This window comes from Gorilla gorilla, chromosome 14 (genome assembly GCF_029281585.2).
Source record: "Gorilla gorilla gorilla isolate KB3781 chromosome 14, NHGRI_mGorGor1-v2.1_pri, whole genome shotgun sequence".
In the NCBI taxonomy this organism is placed as follows: domain Eukaryota; kingdom Metazoa; phylum Chordata; class Mammalia; order Primates; family Hominidae; genus Gorilla; species Gorilla gorilla.
The window spans coordinates 86,147,633-86,166,185 of NC_073238.2; the positions used below are offsets into that span (position 1 = coordinate 86,147,633).

Below are 18,553 nucleotides of genomic sequence, written 5' to 3' on the forward strand. Positions count from 1 at the left end.
TAACTACAGAGTGTGCTTTTATGATGTTTTTCACCACAGTAATTCATATTAGAGATAGAAGCAGTTGCATGTTAAATAAAATCATTGAGCATTGTTCCCCTTGCATTGCAAAGAGCTGACTTGTGTTGTTTTTAGATGCCTCCCATTAGAAAGTAAATATTCCTTCAATGCTACGCATTTCACAAAATTTAATAAAGACAAACTGTAAATAAAGTCACAGGGAGATTTCAGACAGTTTTATTAGGAGATTGTTGAAAAGAAAAAGAAAATTAAATACAATAACAGTAAACGTGGTTCTCACATTGAAACCAGGCTCAAATTACTAGGCTACCATAGAAAAATTTCCAATTCTTGCATTATGATGTAAAAACAGATTTTTGTACAGATTTTGTACAACAAAATTCGTAATAACCTTTTATCATTTTTAGAAAACTTTAAATATATAGATAAAAATAGACAATTTTCATAGGTCCTACATGAAGATGAGTATGTTCTGTTCCAAGGGCTTGCATAGAGCGCAAATGTGGTTATAATATAGAACAACTAGACATTAATATTTTTAGGATTACAAAAGCATGGAAACCATAAAATGGGCACATTTTACTTGTTTATGCCAGAACACAAATTTCCAAACCAACCTGTATAACTAAAACAGGGAAAAAATTAAGTTACAGACTTACAATAACATTTCATGAATTGTAATATTTACAACATGTTAGTAAGAGTCTCTCTTAACATACAGCTGATAGCTTTTTTCTTTAATCCTTGCTAAAATTTCCTTTTATTTCAAATCAAACACTAAAGCATTCTCAAAGGTCTTCAAATATGTATTTTAAAACTATTTAATCCACGTAACAGGTGACTCTATGCCAGGAGCAGAGCAATGGCTGATTCTACTACATATGTAAGTTGTAGGCTTTTAAAAAAATCTTTCAAAAAATGTATGATGCAAAAGCTTGACACAAGTCCATTCAATTTTAAGTGTTGTAATCCTTTAAAGACTGCATATAGGGAAACAAACACATAGAACTAGGAAAAGAATCCCTTGTGCTCAAACAACAAAAGGTGGTAATGGAAGAACTATGCTTAGAAAACCAAGTTTCTACAAATCATTTACTAGCAATACTTTAAATAAAAATAATGCTCCCTTTGTAAGCAAGCTAAAATAGGAACTGTACATATAACCTTTATATGGTATTAAAAAGATGAACTTAGCTGGCTAATAGTGAGCTACACAAAAGAATTATGTTCCAGTATTGCAAGGAAGACCTAAAAGGTATAGAAGCGTAATGCCAGAGTATCTATAATGTTAATTTTTTCTTAATCAAGTAATTAATACCCAATCAGAACTATATTTAAACATTTTAAGCTAGTTTTCTTAGACACTGAAGATTTTGCTGTTTGGTGGTAATAAATAATGTTACGATCATACAATTTTAAGATGACAGAAAAATCATAAAATGTATAGTGACCGTACTGATTCATATCAGTCTTTACAGGTGTAATTCCAGATATGCAAAAAACAAAGAGAAGGTAACTTTAGCATGTAATAAGCATTGTTTGCCGCTTTACTTCCAGTTATCTGCACAAAAGTGAAAACACATACTGTAACTTTCAAAAAGGCAGTGAAAATAACACATAGCCACCCTTCCCTCTGACAAGGGTGGGAAGCACAGCACATTTTAACTTTATCACTCAGCGCTACATGGTATTGGACTGGTACATCAAGGTTTGTTAGGTTTTGTTTTCAGCAACATTAACATAATATGACGTTAACATATAAAAATATTTCTGGTGTTTTGATTTGCTGTTCAGCCACAATCCATTCCCAATAGTGCAGCTTGGGGCACTAGCTAGGGTTCAATATACAAATGAAAGTGGCTGACACAGAGTTCTGATGTCACCAGATGCTTAAGATCTCATTCATTAATACTGTGACTCCAGACAAATATTTACATGCCTGCATGCGTTAAAACCAGAAAGACATCTTTCTGACCAACAGGGTGACAAAACATATTTTCTAAAATTTTCATTTTCCTAAACTCTAGTATACTACTGCATACATAATACCTTCCTTGTGTGTTTTATGTTTATATACTGTACATATGACCAACAGTTTGAATAAGAAGCAACATTATTATCTTTAATTCTATATACCACTACCAGTTTGGAATGAAAACATGTTACATTTATATATTTTTTTTATTTTTAAGAAAAAAAAAACTTCTTCAGTGAAAGTTTTGGCTTATATTCAATGCTTCTTTTCAGATATGCAAAATGTTATTTCATTGGGTTGTTGTCAACATCCATTTGTTGGTCTTTTGGAAAGTATGTGAAAAAAAATTCTTCAGGAGAAAACCCACAATTAGAGAGTTTGAAACTGAATGTAACAGAAAATCACTCTTGCAATTTTTTTTTTCAAGAATCCTCTATGCCCCCTACAAGTTCATTCGTTCATTCCAAGTGTTCTTGCTGGTTTCTGGAGGACATAATTCTGTAAGTCTGGGTAACCACTGCTACAAGAGTCTCTTGATGTGCTCAGATACAGAATTTTCAGAAGAGGAAAATGGTTCATTCCATTAGAAAAAAACAAAGCTAGGTCTTATTCAGACCTGCCTTTAACTCTGTATACAATTGTCCAGCAGCAAGTTGCAGTAATTAACTGTAAGAACTTTGATACTTGTACATTTACAAACATTCTCAGGTCTCTGGTATGAACCACAGGTGAAAATCAATGGAGAAAACTTTTTTTTTTTGTAGAATACTTAAACTTTTAAAGAACATTAATACACAAAATTCAGGAAGTTCCCTTAAAAGGACTTTATTTTTTTCTGAACTTTCCCATGACGAATGTCTGACTGCAAAGTTCTTTTCTATAACATGGATTTCTTCAACAGGAAAGATTCAGTACATGACAGTAGTTTTCAAATACAGTCTTCCATCTAGAAATGAACAGTGAAAAATTAATTAATGGCATGGCATTTGGGGTACAAATGTGCATGTAAAAATGATGTAACTTGATATAAAATTTGTAGTTTTTATTAGATCTTTACTTGGTTAAGAAGTAACATTTTTCATATCTTCTCAAAGTTAATTTCATAATTACACTGAGTTTATGCGACTGAAAAGAATACAGCATTTCTACTTCTCATAAATATATATTTGCTATTTTGATATCAGTTCCAGAGCACTCAGAAAATAGCTAAGAGTATGTGTGTGTATTTTACTGATATGCAAAGTTAGTTGATTTCTATTGAATAACAATTACTTCCTTCAAGCTTGCAGAACCAAATTTTCTCTGAATGCACTCAGGTGTATCTCCATCAGGAAAGACTGAACTCCCACCTTACTCTTTAGCAGTGTTGTTAAATATACCATGTAATGTAACTATTGTGCACATTCGTTGCTATTTATATGAAAGCCAGCTAGGTTATTTCATCACTGTCAATGAACTATAGCCTTTACCCCTTGAAGTGAGATTCATCCAACAATTAAATATTAAAATGTAAACACTGTATATTACTCAACTTTTACTAATGAGCAAACACACAGTTGTGTGAAAAAGAAAAGGAAATCAAATCTTGGAGACATCGAATAAATCCATTTGAATGAAGCACTAATAAGAAATAGGAAATTAAAAGTACAAACCAAAAATAAAACAATAACAATACCAAACATAAGCATATTTCTCAAATATTTAACACCCTCTAAACTGTCTACTTCCTGGTGCGGCCTAAACTTTGTATATATTTGTCTAATATATGTCTGAAATTCAAATTTTAATATGTACAGTAGAAAGGAGAACAATCAGAAAAGGAAAGTTTTCCGAGCTTTGAAAAGTACATATTGCCATGTAAATGTTTGCAAAATGTCTGGTAACTGGAAGAATTAAAATATAAGAAAACATAAATAACCTACAGTACATTCAGGAAATAAAAAAGATAGTCTAAATATTTATGGACCTCACCTTCAACTTTTATACAACTACTTTTATACAATCTATAGTGGATATAGTAAGTTGCAAGGAACTTAATATCAGCAATGTTAAATCATGTCGTACTTCATAGAAATATTGGTAAGCCCAAATTATATATTCCTCTCATTTTTTTTTCTATTTTTTATAATCCTTCCTTTTTAAAAAATGTTTTTAATTCTTGTGGGTAAATATTAGGTGCATATATTATATTTATGGGATACATTGCATATTTAGATACAGGCATACATGCATAATAATCACATCTGGGTAAATGGGGTGTCTATCACCTCAAACACTTATCCTCTGTGTTACAAACAATCCACTCCCTTTCAGTTATTTTAAAATGTACCAATTACTATTAACTATAGTCTCTTTGTTGTGCTATCAAATGTTAGATTTTATTCATTCATCCTATTTTTTTGAACCCATTAACCATCCCCACTCCCTCCCCATTCTCCTCACTAACCTTCCCAGTCTCTGGCAACCATCATTCTACACTCTATCTCCACAAATTTAATGGTTTTAATTTTTAGCTCCCACAAATAAAGTGAGAACATACAAAGTTTGCCTTTCTGTGCTTGGCTTATTTCACTTAGCATAATGACCTCCAGTTTCATCCGTGTTGCTGTAAATGACAGGATCTCATTCTTTTTATGGCTGAATAGTACTCTATTGCCTATGTGTACACCATTTTCTTTATTCATTCATCTGCTGATGGACAATTAGGTTGCTTCCAAATCTTGGCTATTGTGAATAATGCTGCAATAAACATCTTAATAAACATTTGTAGGGTTGAAATACTACCTCTAAGATGTCATGAAACTCTATTTTGCTCATTGAGTATACAGAGTCCTCCCTTTTGCACAGAGTATACAGTAGTCCTCCCTTATCTGTGGGGGGATATGTCCAGACTGCCAGTGGATGCCTGAAATCATGGATAGTACCAAACCCTATGTATACTATGTTTTTTTTGTATACATACGTACCTATGATAAAGCTTAATTTATAAATTAGGCACAGAAAGAGATTAACGATTATTGATAATAATGATGCAATTATAGATACATGGATAATAATAGAACAATTATAACAATATACTCTAATATAAGTTATGTAAATGTAGCCTTTCTGTCTCTCAAAATACTGTAACATTTTCAAACTATTGTTGACAATGGGTAACTGAGACTATGGGAAGATAAACTATAGATAAGGAGGGACTACTGTAAGTTTAGTAAATATGTGTTCAATAAATGCATTAATCAGATATAGGTCTTTAAAAATATAGATTTCATATGGTTTACACAAAGTAGATATTGAATTATATATATGATTATATATATTATTAAATGTAATTATATATTATATGTAATTACATATATTTAAATATAAATATAAAAACATATTATATAATGAACATCTCAAATCCACAATTTTCCATCCCAGAGGCAGGGATGTCCAGGAGATTAGCCTCAGACTGGCTAAATGCTAATAAGTTGTGTCAGATATCAGTTGCCTCTCTTAAAATTAATCTAGTTCAACTTTAAGAATAATAATAATGATTACTTGAAAGTCGCTAAATAGCCTTAGCTTTTCAGGACTGGGAGTGGTGGCTCACACCTGTAATGCCAGCACTTTGGGAGGCTGAGCGGGGAGGACTGCCTGAGCCCAGGAGTTCGAGACCAGCCTGGGCAACACGGTGAGACCCCATCTCTATTAAAAAATAATAGTTATAAATGAAAAAATAAAAAAGAAATACCCTTAGCTTTTCAGTTCAGCAGTCATACACTAGGATTTTTCTTAATAGTTGAAACATATAATAATCATAATAAAGATCTGCTCCCTCAAAATAGCATACATGTTTGGATATAAAATATAACCTAAGATTAACCAGTGAAAACATGTATTTAACCCTACTGAACTCTAATTCTGAGCAACGATGTAAAGACATGCACAAACTGTGTCTAATTCTCTCTGTAGATATGTGTAGATATGCAGTCTAAAGGGATTTTACCTCTTTGGCCCCTAACTGTCGTTTCTGATTGATACTAAATATTACTGCAGTTCAGCTGTAGACATTTTGGTATTAAATAAAGATTGGAACCTCCTAAATCAGGTATTAATCAAATACTAGTATCAAGGCCATATAATTTAGGTAAAAATTTATTTCTAATTAAGGATATGGCAGTACCATGTTGACATATTGTGAAACATTTATTGTTTTTGTATGGAATATGGCCTGATTTCTTCCGTTTGCTTAGCTTAATTGGGCTCACCTGTGGGACCAAACTATGTTTTTCTCACTTACATTATATGAGTAATATATAATTATTTGTGGTTTCAGCATAGCAGGAGTTTCAATTACTCATTTAGTAAACAAACCTAATAATATTATAAAAATAAACAGAACAAAAATTTCTGTCTTTCGTATATTTACTACCACTTGGCTAAAAATTGGACTGTTCTAAAGATAATTTTGATTCAAATGATTTCTACTACACAAAGCAACATTGATTTGTTTAAAAATCTAGTAACAGAGAATAGAGAAGTATCCAAAAAGATAGAGTGTTGATACTTTTGCCAAAGCTTTCTAATTCTTAATCCCTTAATTTATTTATCCCTACTTAACTCTCTTTTCAATTGTCTCATTATTTCTAGCATGTATTCAGTTATATTGAGATTATCATTCCCATTCTTATTTTTTTAAAAATATGCAATGTTTCCTAGGATTAAACAGGGGGAACCGAGACCTTGTCAACTTCCACAGAATTCAAATTTCATTAACCTAAGTCCTTCATAAACTTTATAAAAAGTAATAATTTGCTCAAAAGTAACATTTCAGTACTCACTGTGGAACTCTTAAGTCTCTGTACAATGAAGAAAAGCAACTAAAGTATTAAATATAGTTTTCTAATCATCTGTGATCTACAGTATATTAAGTAGAAAGAATCCAGGAGCAAAAAAATGGATTTATACAAATAATCTATTAAGTATGAATAATTATTTAAAAGACCCATATTTACATTAACTAGCCAAATTATTCTCCATGGTCTACAAAGTGGTACCTAAGCTGGTGCTGCTTTTCCTTTTCAATCTTATCTTTTACTTCCCTCCCCTAGGTTTAGTGGCCTGTCTATTCTACAGCACGCCAAACTCTATATTGTGTTGGAATATTCAGGTCTGTTCTTCCTTCAAGAAGCCTAGAATACAAGTACGCCCTCTCTCCCTACTTCCCCTTCTGCTGCCTCCTATTGAACTTCTCTACAAAGAGCTCCACTAAGTACTCCTCAATACTATCACCCTAAGAATTACTCCATAGCGCTTATCTCACTTTGAAGTCATATAAAGTGAGCCTCCCCCACGATAAGCCCCATGGAAGAGGCAGCTGCCTCTTTCTGCCAGTATTAGAATGAGAAGCCTTCAGCATGGTGTTTGCATTAAAAGTTTTAGTGTGGCCTCAAATGTTAAACTTTTGAAGAAAGAAATTCATTAATATGCCTATGTAACAAAAATTATTAGCATGTTAGAAATTTTAAAGTTTATCCCGTTCTTTTTATTGCATTGTTACATCGACTCATTCTCCATTTTGCTTTGGTTTTGTCTTGACTTGACTTGACTTTGGGGGTAAAGTCTTTCACCAGCACACAAGAGTTTGATTGTACAAATATATCTTCTGCATTAACATCTCTGCCTGTTGCTTAAGATCAGTTGCTTTTATACTCAGAATGGAAATACCTGATCTTGGCTAGTTTTGTTATAAGATATTGATTTCATTTAGATTTCCCTCCACGAGGTCAGCAAACTATCATGTTCTTATGTAAACTTAGGCCAAGGCCAGAGTTATCATAGTCCCTAGGTTGCTACGGCTTATCATATGCTTGGTAAAAGGTGATCGCAGGTTCTCAGACAAGTTTACTTTACATGAGATGGAATCAGGCAGAGAGGCTGGGATGATGGAGAAAGGTCGAGGTGAAGTTTTAAAGAAAAGTTGTGGAAAGGAAAGTTCCAAAGAGGTGGTTTCTGAGGAAGTCAGAGTGCCCAGGGCCAGAGCAGTCAGTAATGGGTGAATGAGGTTATTTGGAAAGTCGGTGTGACAGACACATGGATGCCATCTACTTCTAGGTTGCTGGTGGGTATTAAATATGCACAATATTCCATAGCTCACTGAGGATTTTAAAATTATAAGCATAGGATTTTATATTTTGGGGTGAAAGAGTTATCTGGCACATGGTATTGGAGTTTAAAAAAAAAGCCAAATTTCACAGTCTTAATAACTTTTTTTAAAAAAAACTAAAAGGCACTTCATGTCCAGTGTGTGGCCCTTCTGAAACTTATGGTCATCTCTCCCACTGAAACCAAGGTCTTTTCAAATGTGGCTAAATGGGGATGAGAAGACACGGGTAGGACTTTCTTGGTGTGTGTGCGTTCTTTAAAGAGCCAAGTTACTTCGGGGAAACAGCCAGGAAAATGGTCAAGATTATTTTTAGAGGTTATTTTATTGGGGATTTTAAGAACTAATAACATCTTGAGTTATTTTTAATTCAGGGGGATGTGGAAAGGTTTGCAATTGTCAAGTGTTTTGTTGTAGCTTAGTATCCATAAGGGAAACTTAGACTATAGACATAACTACAAAGCCAGTGCAGCTTTTGTTTTCTGTATGTTGTTGGGGGATCAACTTTCACACATAGCAAGCACATGGCCTCCCTGATGTCAGGATGCCTTTGTTAGGATCTGTATTTGCCCTTAATTTTGTTGAAATCTTTTTTCCTTCTTCCTCTTGAAAAGTTCCAAAATATAGTTTATTGTATCTTTCATCACTCAACATTTGTTCCTTTTTCACTATGGGCAGCTCACACAAGGCAAAAACTATTGAACAGTTGGTTTTAGTGTGTTGTATAACTTTGCTGTATATCAAACTAATTTTGACAAGTTTTCATCCTAAGCCTCAAATCATGTAATTAATAATTTGCCTGTTTATTTATGACCTAATTGTGATTCTTTTATTAATAAAAGCTAATGGGAAAAGGATCCCTGATTAAGCTGATGACTAGACCTACAATTAATTTTCCTGCAGTATATGAAGTATTGTACCAGAGTATTAAAAGATATGTAATATTTTATTGATAAATCTATCCTTTAAAAGGAATACGTTTTAGGATGTCATCATTTTGATGTGAATCATGTAAATGTTGATAATATGCTGTTTATTATACATTTAGTGTTTCAAGAGATTCACTTAATTGCCTTTTTGCCCACGTATATTATGTAGTCTATTTGCAACTGTTTTTTAAAAAATGACATTAAAAGAATAGTTTATGTAGAGAAACATTAGTGGATGTTAATTGTCTCCCCACCTATATTTATGGGTGTTAGTGCAACTGCTTTGCTAGTTGCAAAGCTGTATTATCAGAGTAAAAGTGTATTTGTAAACTGTATGGGAACTAAAAATTAGGAATAAAACCATTTTCTTATATGAAAAAAAAGAAATTTTAAAGTTTATCTAAAACTAAATATTTTAAATAAAACTCTCTTAGATTTGTAAAATATACCAGTAATAAGTATTTCATAAGCATCTTTTACCATGGGTACTATATAAAACACGTTTATAAAAATTACATACATTATGTGCTCAGTATCTGATCTGCTGTAATTCTACTTTTAATAAATATGTCTCCTATTAAATTTTTGGCTAATGTTCCTAACAGATGGACAAATGTATCAAGCATTAAAGATGTCAGCTATAAAATAGACCCCACCTGTCACATTCAGGTAGTTCTCTATGATTAAATAATTATTAAACATCAGAGATCCTCTACTTCAGAATCCACCGGAGGCAGAAATGCACCAGGCACAGACAGACCCTTGAAGACTGACTATCTTTCTTTCATTTACAGACCCTTACTTTAAAAGCAGTTCTATCATATAATTTTGTCATATTTATTAAAACATACTTGCAGATCATTAAAAGTCTGTAGGAACAAAATTTTAAACAAATGTTATAATGTTCCAGAGAAGTTATATTGGCCCTGTAGCCCACAGTAAATAGCTGCATGTGGACATACCCAGGGAACTAACAACAGGCTTCTGAATTATGGGGCTGTGGTTCTAACTCAGCCTTCTGTTAACAAACCACCTGAATGAAAGGCGGATGGCAAATGTGCTAGGAAGGATATATGGTCCTATAATTCAAACTGTGCCATGTCTGTATGTTATATAATAATGGTCCCAATATTCTCTCCTTTCCTGACTCTTCAAACAGCAAGGAAAGTCATGGGCCATGGAGAAGACTTTGCAAAAATGAGCGGCAAAAGAGAGATTATTGGAATCCCTGGAGCGTGTCCATGGCTGAGGCCTCATTATTCGGAGGTGTGCTGTTTACATCTGACAACTCAGAGGGTTGATTCATACGTTTTATTTTAAAGGTTACTCATTGTACATCATACTTACCCTCTAACTAGATAATCTCACTCCTGCCCACCATTTTCTACATTGTCTTTGGTTCTTTCTGTATGTGTTTGACACAGAAAAAATATATTTCCTGTTTGTTCCTCATGCTGAGGCAAGTTTACCAATCATTCCTCGATATCTCAAATGGATGAAAGCTTTACATTAAGATTAAGTAAACTGGCAATAATGATTCGTATCAGTAAAGCTAACATTTTCTGAGCACCTGTGATGTTAAAGGTGCTATATCGATTTTAAGTCTAAACTTTCCACCAACCCAAGAAAATAATGCCTCTTACAAATAAGGCTATTAAGGCATAGAGAGTTTAAGTATCTTGCACATTTTCACAGAGCTAGCAAATGGAAGTGCAGTGATTTGACATTTCTGTGAATTCAAATTTCATGTCCATTCCACTCTATCACTTTTCCTCTAATAAGCAACTGGACTGTCCCTGGAAAAAATATGATGTCTTTGACATACAGAATTATAGGACTGACTCCTAAACACCTAGTACCATTTGTCTCGCTGCCTTGTGGATCTGCTCTTTGCCTTCCTCCCGGGAGCAGGGCTTCGTTTTAGTCTGCAAAGCCTCAATTGGTCAACCTGAAATCAGAACTAGAATTCTTACAGCGTAGTTTCAAAGAAAATACCTTCCTTTAACACAATGATTATTTGCTTTTGCATGGGAGGTTGATATGACAGAAAAATCATCAAGCTAAACTTTGTGCATGGGAGTACTTAATTAAAAAGTCTGTTCTAATTAAAAGCATTTGGGAGTAGGGGTTGAGCGAAACTATTTAAATTACAAATTCCTAATAGTTTCAAAGTTCATTGCGATTTGATGCTTACAGCTATAATTTGGTGTATAAGAAAGTATCTCGTGTCTAAGAAAGCATTTGGTATATAAGAAGGATCACTGAATAGTTTATTGCGGGTGTGAATTTTTGTATGCTGTTTGTTACTATGCAGATTTAGATCTACAGAAAATAAATTGAAGAAAAACTTGTAAATTATTTGTAAAAATGGATCTCAGATTTTAATACTACAGTTGCAACCATCAAATCAGACCCAGTAAGTATATAGCTTTTACATATTTTATTCACTGTGTCTGAGGAGAGAGACAGGAGAATTCTACCTCAAAATTTCTAGTTTTGTATTCACGGATTAAGTTTAATGTTTGGTTTAATATTTTTTAATGTATTATTATATGAAGTTATTGCTAACATCTAATACATATAGACAGATGCGGAATTTAGCTTTTATTCCATATATAAAAACTAGAGTATTGAACAGATTGATCCTTTATTTTAAAAACTAATGAAGTTTGTTTAATACCAATCATATGGCCGGGCGCAGTGGCTCACACCTGTAATCCCAGCACTTTGGGAGGCTGAGGCGGGCGGATCATGAGGTCAGGAAATCGAGACCATCCTGCCACCATGGTGAAACCCCGACTCTACTAAAAATACAAAAAAATTAGCTGGATGTGGTGGCACACGCCTGTAGTCCCAGCTACTTTGGAGGCTGAGGCAGGAGAATTGCTTGAACCCAGGAAGCGGAAGTTGCAGTGAGCCAAGATTGCGCCACCGCACTCCAGCCTGGAGAAAAAAAAAAAAAAAAACCCACTCACATTATGTGACAAGATTTTATATAAGAAGATGACATATAAATTAATACAATTTCAAATTGACACCAAAAAATCCAATTTGTTCACTGTGAAAGTCATGTAAAATCCTTAACAATGGAGTATGCTTGTGGAAGGTATCACACAATATGCAAATAGATTTCTATTCCAGTTTTGGGAAGAACTCCCTCACAAACATCCACAAGGATCTTTTACACATCTTTTGCACGAAGGACTTAATAAATTGCGTTTTCTGTTAGGAAGTAGCTTTATTAAACAGGTCAACTATTTGTTCAAAACTTATATCCAGGCACCTGTAATCTAGGGATATTTGCTGCTTTCACAAAACAGTTGTACATGCAGATGCCTCACTCTTCCAGAGCTGAGGAAAATATTAACACAGCAGAGGGCAAACATATCACATCACATGTCCAGAAAGTTTAATATTGACTTAAAGAATCTGAGGTTAATATAAAATATAGTAGCCGTGTGTGTCTCTCAACATAATGTCTTCATCATGTGAAGTAAAGGAAACCAAAGCAAGCGATGAAAACAAATGTTAATGATTCATGTGATATTTGATAAGACAACGAAAGGAAGTCAAAATAAAAGCAAACAAACAGGAACAGATGGGAAGGATCTTTGTCAAGTCATAACCCCTCTTCTAAAACCCCCAAAGGAAGAAGCTAATTAAAGAAAATATTGTTTCTTGCTTTTTTTATAATTTTATATTTAGAGTAAGAACATTCTGCTACTGCTAAAGCAAGAAAGCAGAGACACAAAGTCTACATTAAACATGAGAAATATTTTAGTGAGACTGATGTTCTGCACAGGCCCATTTATAAGAGGATACTGAATAATTATCAGTTCTTCTCATGAAATGCAGATAATAACAGTGCAAGTGATTTCCAGACGTTTGAAGACTAATATATTCAAAGCTGTGTTTAAATATAATTAAAAAGCAAAAACTGAAAAAGTAGTAACAGATTCTGTGGGTTTTTTTTTTCAAGGTTGTAACTGGGGAACCTGAGGCCTACAGAGTTGGGTCAAGGTGAGAGAGGACTAGACATCATATTAGACCTCATATCCTCTTTATATGCTTTTTTCATTAGCACTGGGTGCCGTTCTAGACAATAAGCAAAGACTGTGTGCAGGAAAGTACAACAACTAGGGAACTTTGTCTGTACACTCCAAATATACCACAATAAGAAATAGGTAATGAAGTGGCTGGGCATGGTGGCTCATGCCTGTAATCCCAGCACTTTCGGAGGCCGAGGCAGGCAGATGGCCCGAGGTCAGGAGTTTGAGACCAGCAAAACCCTGTCTCTACTAAAAATACAAAAATTAGCGGGGTGTGGTGGCACATGCCTGTGATCCCAGCTACTCGGGAGGCTGAGGCAGGAGAATTGCTTCAACCTGGAAGGCGGAGATTGCAGTGAGCCGAGATCGAACCACTGCACTCCAGCCTGGGCAACACAGTGAGACTGTCTCAAAAAAGAAAAAAAAAAAAAGAAAGAAAAGAAATAGGTAATGAATTACATAATAGACCAACATGGCCTTGCTTATTTGAAATCAGAGTAGATAATGTGCCTTACTAAAAAAGGCTGGTATGCTCATGTTCTCACTTATAAGTGGGAGTTGAACAATGTGAACACATGCACACAGGGAAGGGAACATCACGCACTGGGGCCTGTCAGGGGTTGGGGGCTAGGGGAGGGAGAGCATTAGGACAAATACCTAATGCATGCAGGGCTTAAAACCTAGATGATGGGTTGATGGGTGCAGCAAACCACCATGGCATATGTATACCTATGTAACAAACATGCATGTTCTGCACATGTATCCCAGAGCTTAAAGTAAAAGAATTTATTGCATCATTAAAAATTTTTTAAAAAAAGGCTGGTATGAAGTAAAGTTCTTGATTGTAGCTAATAATTAGACCAAAAAATTGTAATCACAAACCGCTTTTATATATTTTTTCAGTTCTCTTCAAATAAGAAAGTACATGAAAGAACACAGGTTAGTTGAAAACATGTTCTAATGAGAACACATGGACACAGGAAGGGGAACATCACACACCAGGGCCTGTTGTGGGGTGGGGGGAGGGGGAGGGATAGCATTTGGAGATATACCTAATGTTAAATGACGAGTTACTGGGTTCGGCACACCAACATGGCACATGTATACATATGTAACTAACCTGCAGGTTGTGCACATGTACCCTAAAACAAGAAAAAATGTTCTGAGAACAAGAGATCATCTAAAGCTATAAAACACAGTTTGATAAGGTACAGGCTTACCTCCTTTTATTTTTTTTCATTTTATTGTGGGACACAGATACTTTTTTTTTTTTGGTTTTTTGTTTGTTTGTTTGTTTGTTTTAACAAGTTGAAAGTCTGTGGCAACTCCGCACTGGGGAAATGCTCACTTAATGTTACTGCGTCACATTTTGGTAATTCTCCCAATATTTTCAACTTTTTCATTATGATTATACCTGTTTTGGTGATCTGTGATCAATGATCTTTGATGTTACTATTGTAACTGTTTTGGGAGTTCCACGAACTATGCCCATATAAGACAATGAACTTAACAAATGTTGCGTGTGTTCTGACTGTTCCACCAACAACTGATCACCCCATCTCTCTCCCATTCCTTGGGGCTCCCTATTCCCTGAATCACAACAACATTGAAATTAGGTCAATTAATAATCTTACCATGGTCTCAAATGAAAGGAAGACTTGCATGTCTCTCACTCTAAATCAAATGCTAAAAATGATTCAGCTTGGTGAAGAAGGCACGTCAAAGTCCTAGACAGAACAAAAGCTAGGCCTCTTGCACAGTTTGCCAAACTGTGAATGAAAAACAAAAGTTCTTGAAGGAAATTAAAAGCTACTCTAGTGGACGCACAAATAACAAAAAGCAAAACAGCCTTATTGCTGATATGGAGAAAGTTTGAGGGTTCTGAATAAAAGATCAAACCAACCACATTCCCTTAAGCCAAAACCTCATCCAGAGGAAAGCCCTAACTTCATTCTGTTCTAAGAAGGTTAAGAGAGAGGGTATTAATGATATTCTAGTCTGTACTCAAGGATCTGCCCCAGCTGGGGTCGAAATCTGCATCCTGTGATTCTATGAACTCAAATCTGTTCAAGAACTGAATGTTCTTTTTTTTTAATTTTTTTATTATTATTTTATTATTATTATTATACTTTAAGTTTTAGGGATAAAAAAATAATTCAGATTTAGTAAGTCTATGTTTACCAAATTGGATCTATTATATTTATATGTTATTTTCCCATTAAATTATTTTTTATATTCTGTTATTCAATATGTTTCAATAAATTGCAAAAATATATAAAAAAAGAACTGAATGTTCTTAAAACTGTATTACCATAACAACAACCAAGCAAAATTAACAAAAAATTATGATGATAATGATCATCATCATCGTCAACTATCTATTGTTTGCCTATGCAACAAAGAACAGGCAATTATGTGATTAATGTTAAGAAAGCCCTTTGACAAAGTGTTTTAGTCACGAATGAGTGGCCTAAACTCATGTACACACAGTTGGGATCCTATATATTGCATTGCTAAAACCTAAATGTTGTTCCTGTCCTATGCACGTGGCATAGGACCCAGACTATCATCTCTCCCAAGTTGTCTTCTTACACTGACAAGTATAATGCTTCACTATCCTACAGAAATTGCTGAAAGCCTGGCTATAAATCTCCTTAAGAGCAGATAAAATACCGTATTTGTGTATTTCTAGCATCTTGAGCATTGCTTGGTACATGGAAAGGGCTCAATAAAAATATATGGAAGGAACTGTCAAAATTAATGCCACAAAATGAGGAGAAGATGGACGTTATGTGGCTCTAGAGGTTATGCCTCGGGAAGAACACAGCCCCACTGGGATAGTATATTGGCTTAGCATACCTGACCTGAGCCTAAACATGAAGAAACATCAGATGCAAAATGAGAAACATTCTATTAAGAAAAGGACTGTATTTTTCAAAAATGTCAATTTTATAAATTATTTTTAAAAGACTAAGAAAATGCTCAAGATTAAAGAGACTAAAGAGAAATGACAACTAAATATAGCACGTGACCCTAATTTAGATTCAGTAATGAAGGGAAACAAATGCTGTAAAGGACATTATTGGGTCAAATGACAAAATTGGAAGTTGGATGTCAGATCAGATCAAAGTATTGTCAATGAAATATTTACTGAGCTGATAAATATACTGTGTTTGCATACAAGAGAACATCTTTATTGTTAATAAATACTCTGAAATAAATATGGATTAGATGATAGGTAAAGGCCCATAATATGTGCATCTTACTCTCAAATGCTTCAGAAAATATTATATAGACAGAGAAAATGCTAAAACACATGGAGGCAAAATATTAATAATTGATGAATCTTGGTAAAGAATACATGACAGTTTTTACACTGTTCCTGGACTGCTCTGTAAGTTTAATTGTTTTGTTGTTTTTTTATATTGTTTTGTTTTGTTTTGTTTTAGACAGGGTTTCACTTTGTCATCCAGGCTGGAGTGCAATGGCACTATCTCATCTCACTGCAACCTCCGCCTCCTGGGCTCCAGTGATCTTCCTGTAGGCCTCCCGAGTAGCTGGGACTACAGGCATGTGCCACCATGCCTGGCTCATTTTTGTATTTTTAGTAAAGACAGGGTTTCACCTTGTTGCCCAGGCTGGTCTCAAACTCCTGGACTCATGCGACCTGCCTGCCTCTGCTTCCCAAACTGCTGGGATTAAAGACGTGAGCCATTGCACCTAGCTTAAATTCTTTTTTCAAACACAAATTAAAAAAAAATACGTCAGCTATATCAGATATTTCAATATGTCAGCTATATCAGATATTTATTAATAACTAGTTAAAGATTTACCCTTTCTACTATCCACATATACTGTTTCACTGGTCATATGGACAGTGTTCTCATGATAAGTATTTTTCCTGCTTAGCAATGAGGTTTTTGAGAAGTTTATTCCAGTATTAGGTAGAAAACAAATGGTTCATAATTTTCTTAACAGAGTTCTCCAGAAATACCAGGTTTGAAACTGGACAGAGGGTGTGGACATTAGCTAGATTCTAGTCTATTGGTCTATCATGTTTTAATGGCAAATTTACAATTGTAAAGTTTATGAAGTCTGCTTAACTATTACCTGTTACTGAGTTAGGACTGCATATGCAATGTGCATTTGTTAGTATAAGAAATTACTGTTCTGTTTGACTCTATTTGAAATAAATATTATCTTTTAAAAGCTTATCAAAAACAAAAAGCAGAGCACAGGGCCTCTTTAAAGTTTTGCTTTGCTTTTATAAATAAAGAAAAAAATTTATATTGCTGGAGAAATGCTTTGGTAAAGTATTTTTGTGTGTGTCTTCTAATTAAATATTCATTAGTAAGAAGCAAGAAGTCATCAGAGTGGTTAATGTACCAGCAAGTGAGAATGGGGTACTTTGCACTTAGGTTACCTTGTCCTGATTGGAAGGTGAGACCTCTGGATTTCATCAAAGTGAAAGACAAAGAAATCTCTTATTACTTTCTCCATTCTTCTATTCCTTTCTGAGGGAAAGAAGACTAAGAAACAAGGGTGGAAGGAAATAATCATATAAGTGCAAATCTGATCCTAAGTGATGAATGGACATATTATCTAATATACTTAATTAAAACACAGCATAGAAGAAAAATGATTTCTTGTTTGATCAAATAAGATGCTACAGAGAAGGAAAACAGGGATATTTTGATTCATTTCAAGCCTTTATATCTTTTCAGAACTGCAAGAAACAGACAAAATCCTGTGAATAAATTGAGTTTTCAGAATAAATTTATGTGTTATCTCTAAGAAAAAAACCAGAGGTGGCAATTAGAAGGGCATCTCTTGTCAAAGCCTAGTTATTTTCTTCTGAGTTTGAAAGAAAAAAAAAATCATCATCTGGCTTTTAAAATTTCAGCATTTTCTACTTTTTTTCTATTTTCTCCAGCATGACTAATTTGTTACTTTTAATAAACATTATACTTGTTTAGGGAGGTAACTGTGGGTGAATAAAGTTCTACATCTTTAAAGCCTTATTTAATATGTTTACAAAAAGCTGAGCTGAGATTCTGACAGTGTTCAACTTGACAAATGACAGGCAAAGTTCAATGAAAGAGCTCTCAAAACTTTTCAGTAAATATGAGAGTGTCCTAGCTAAAGAAGTGACACTTTCATAAGGAAATAACTTTTCTTTATATCTTACCTAATGAAATCATTAACTGATATTTAGACAGTATATGGGTGAGAACAATAACATCCTATACAAGAACTTTTAAGTAAGGTGGCCCTCTGTGCACTAAAAACACAGAAGAGATAAGTTCAAAGATGTGCAACGTTATATTAAAAAGAATGACTAGCAAACAGGCAAGAAAGCACATTGACAGAAATATCATAACTAAAGGAAGAATATGAGAATCAATAGAATGTTTGCCCTGAAATGAAGCCT

General features: G+C 34.1%; 1 protein-coding gene across 2 annotated transcripts in view; it reads right to left on the reverse strand.

Moving 5' to 3' along the window:
* Positions 1–221: 221 nt before the first annotated feature.
* The window catches only part of DACH1 (dachshund family transcription factor 1), a 428,688-nt gene continuing 410,356 nt past the window's right edge, over positions 222–18,553 (reverse strand). For both annotated transcript variants that reach the window (XM_055359454.2, XM_031001245.3), the window contains one exon: positions 222–2,942. In XM_055359454.2, the coding sequence (XP_055215429.1) occupies positions 2,905–2,942 (38 nt within the window). In that variant the 3' untranslated portion in view covers positions 222–2,904. The remainder of the gene's footprint in view (positions 2,943–18,553) is intronic.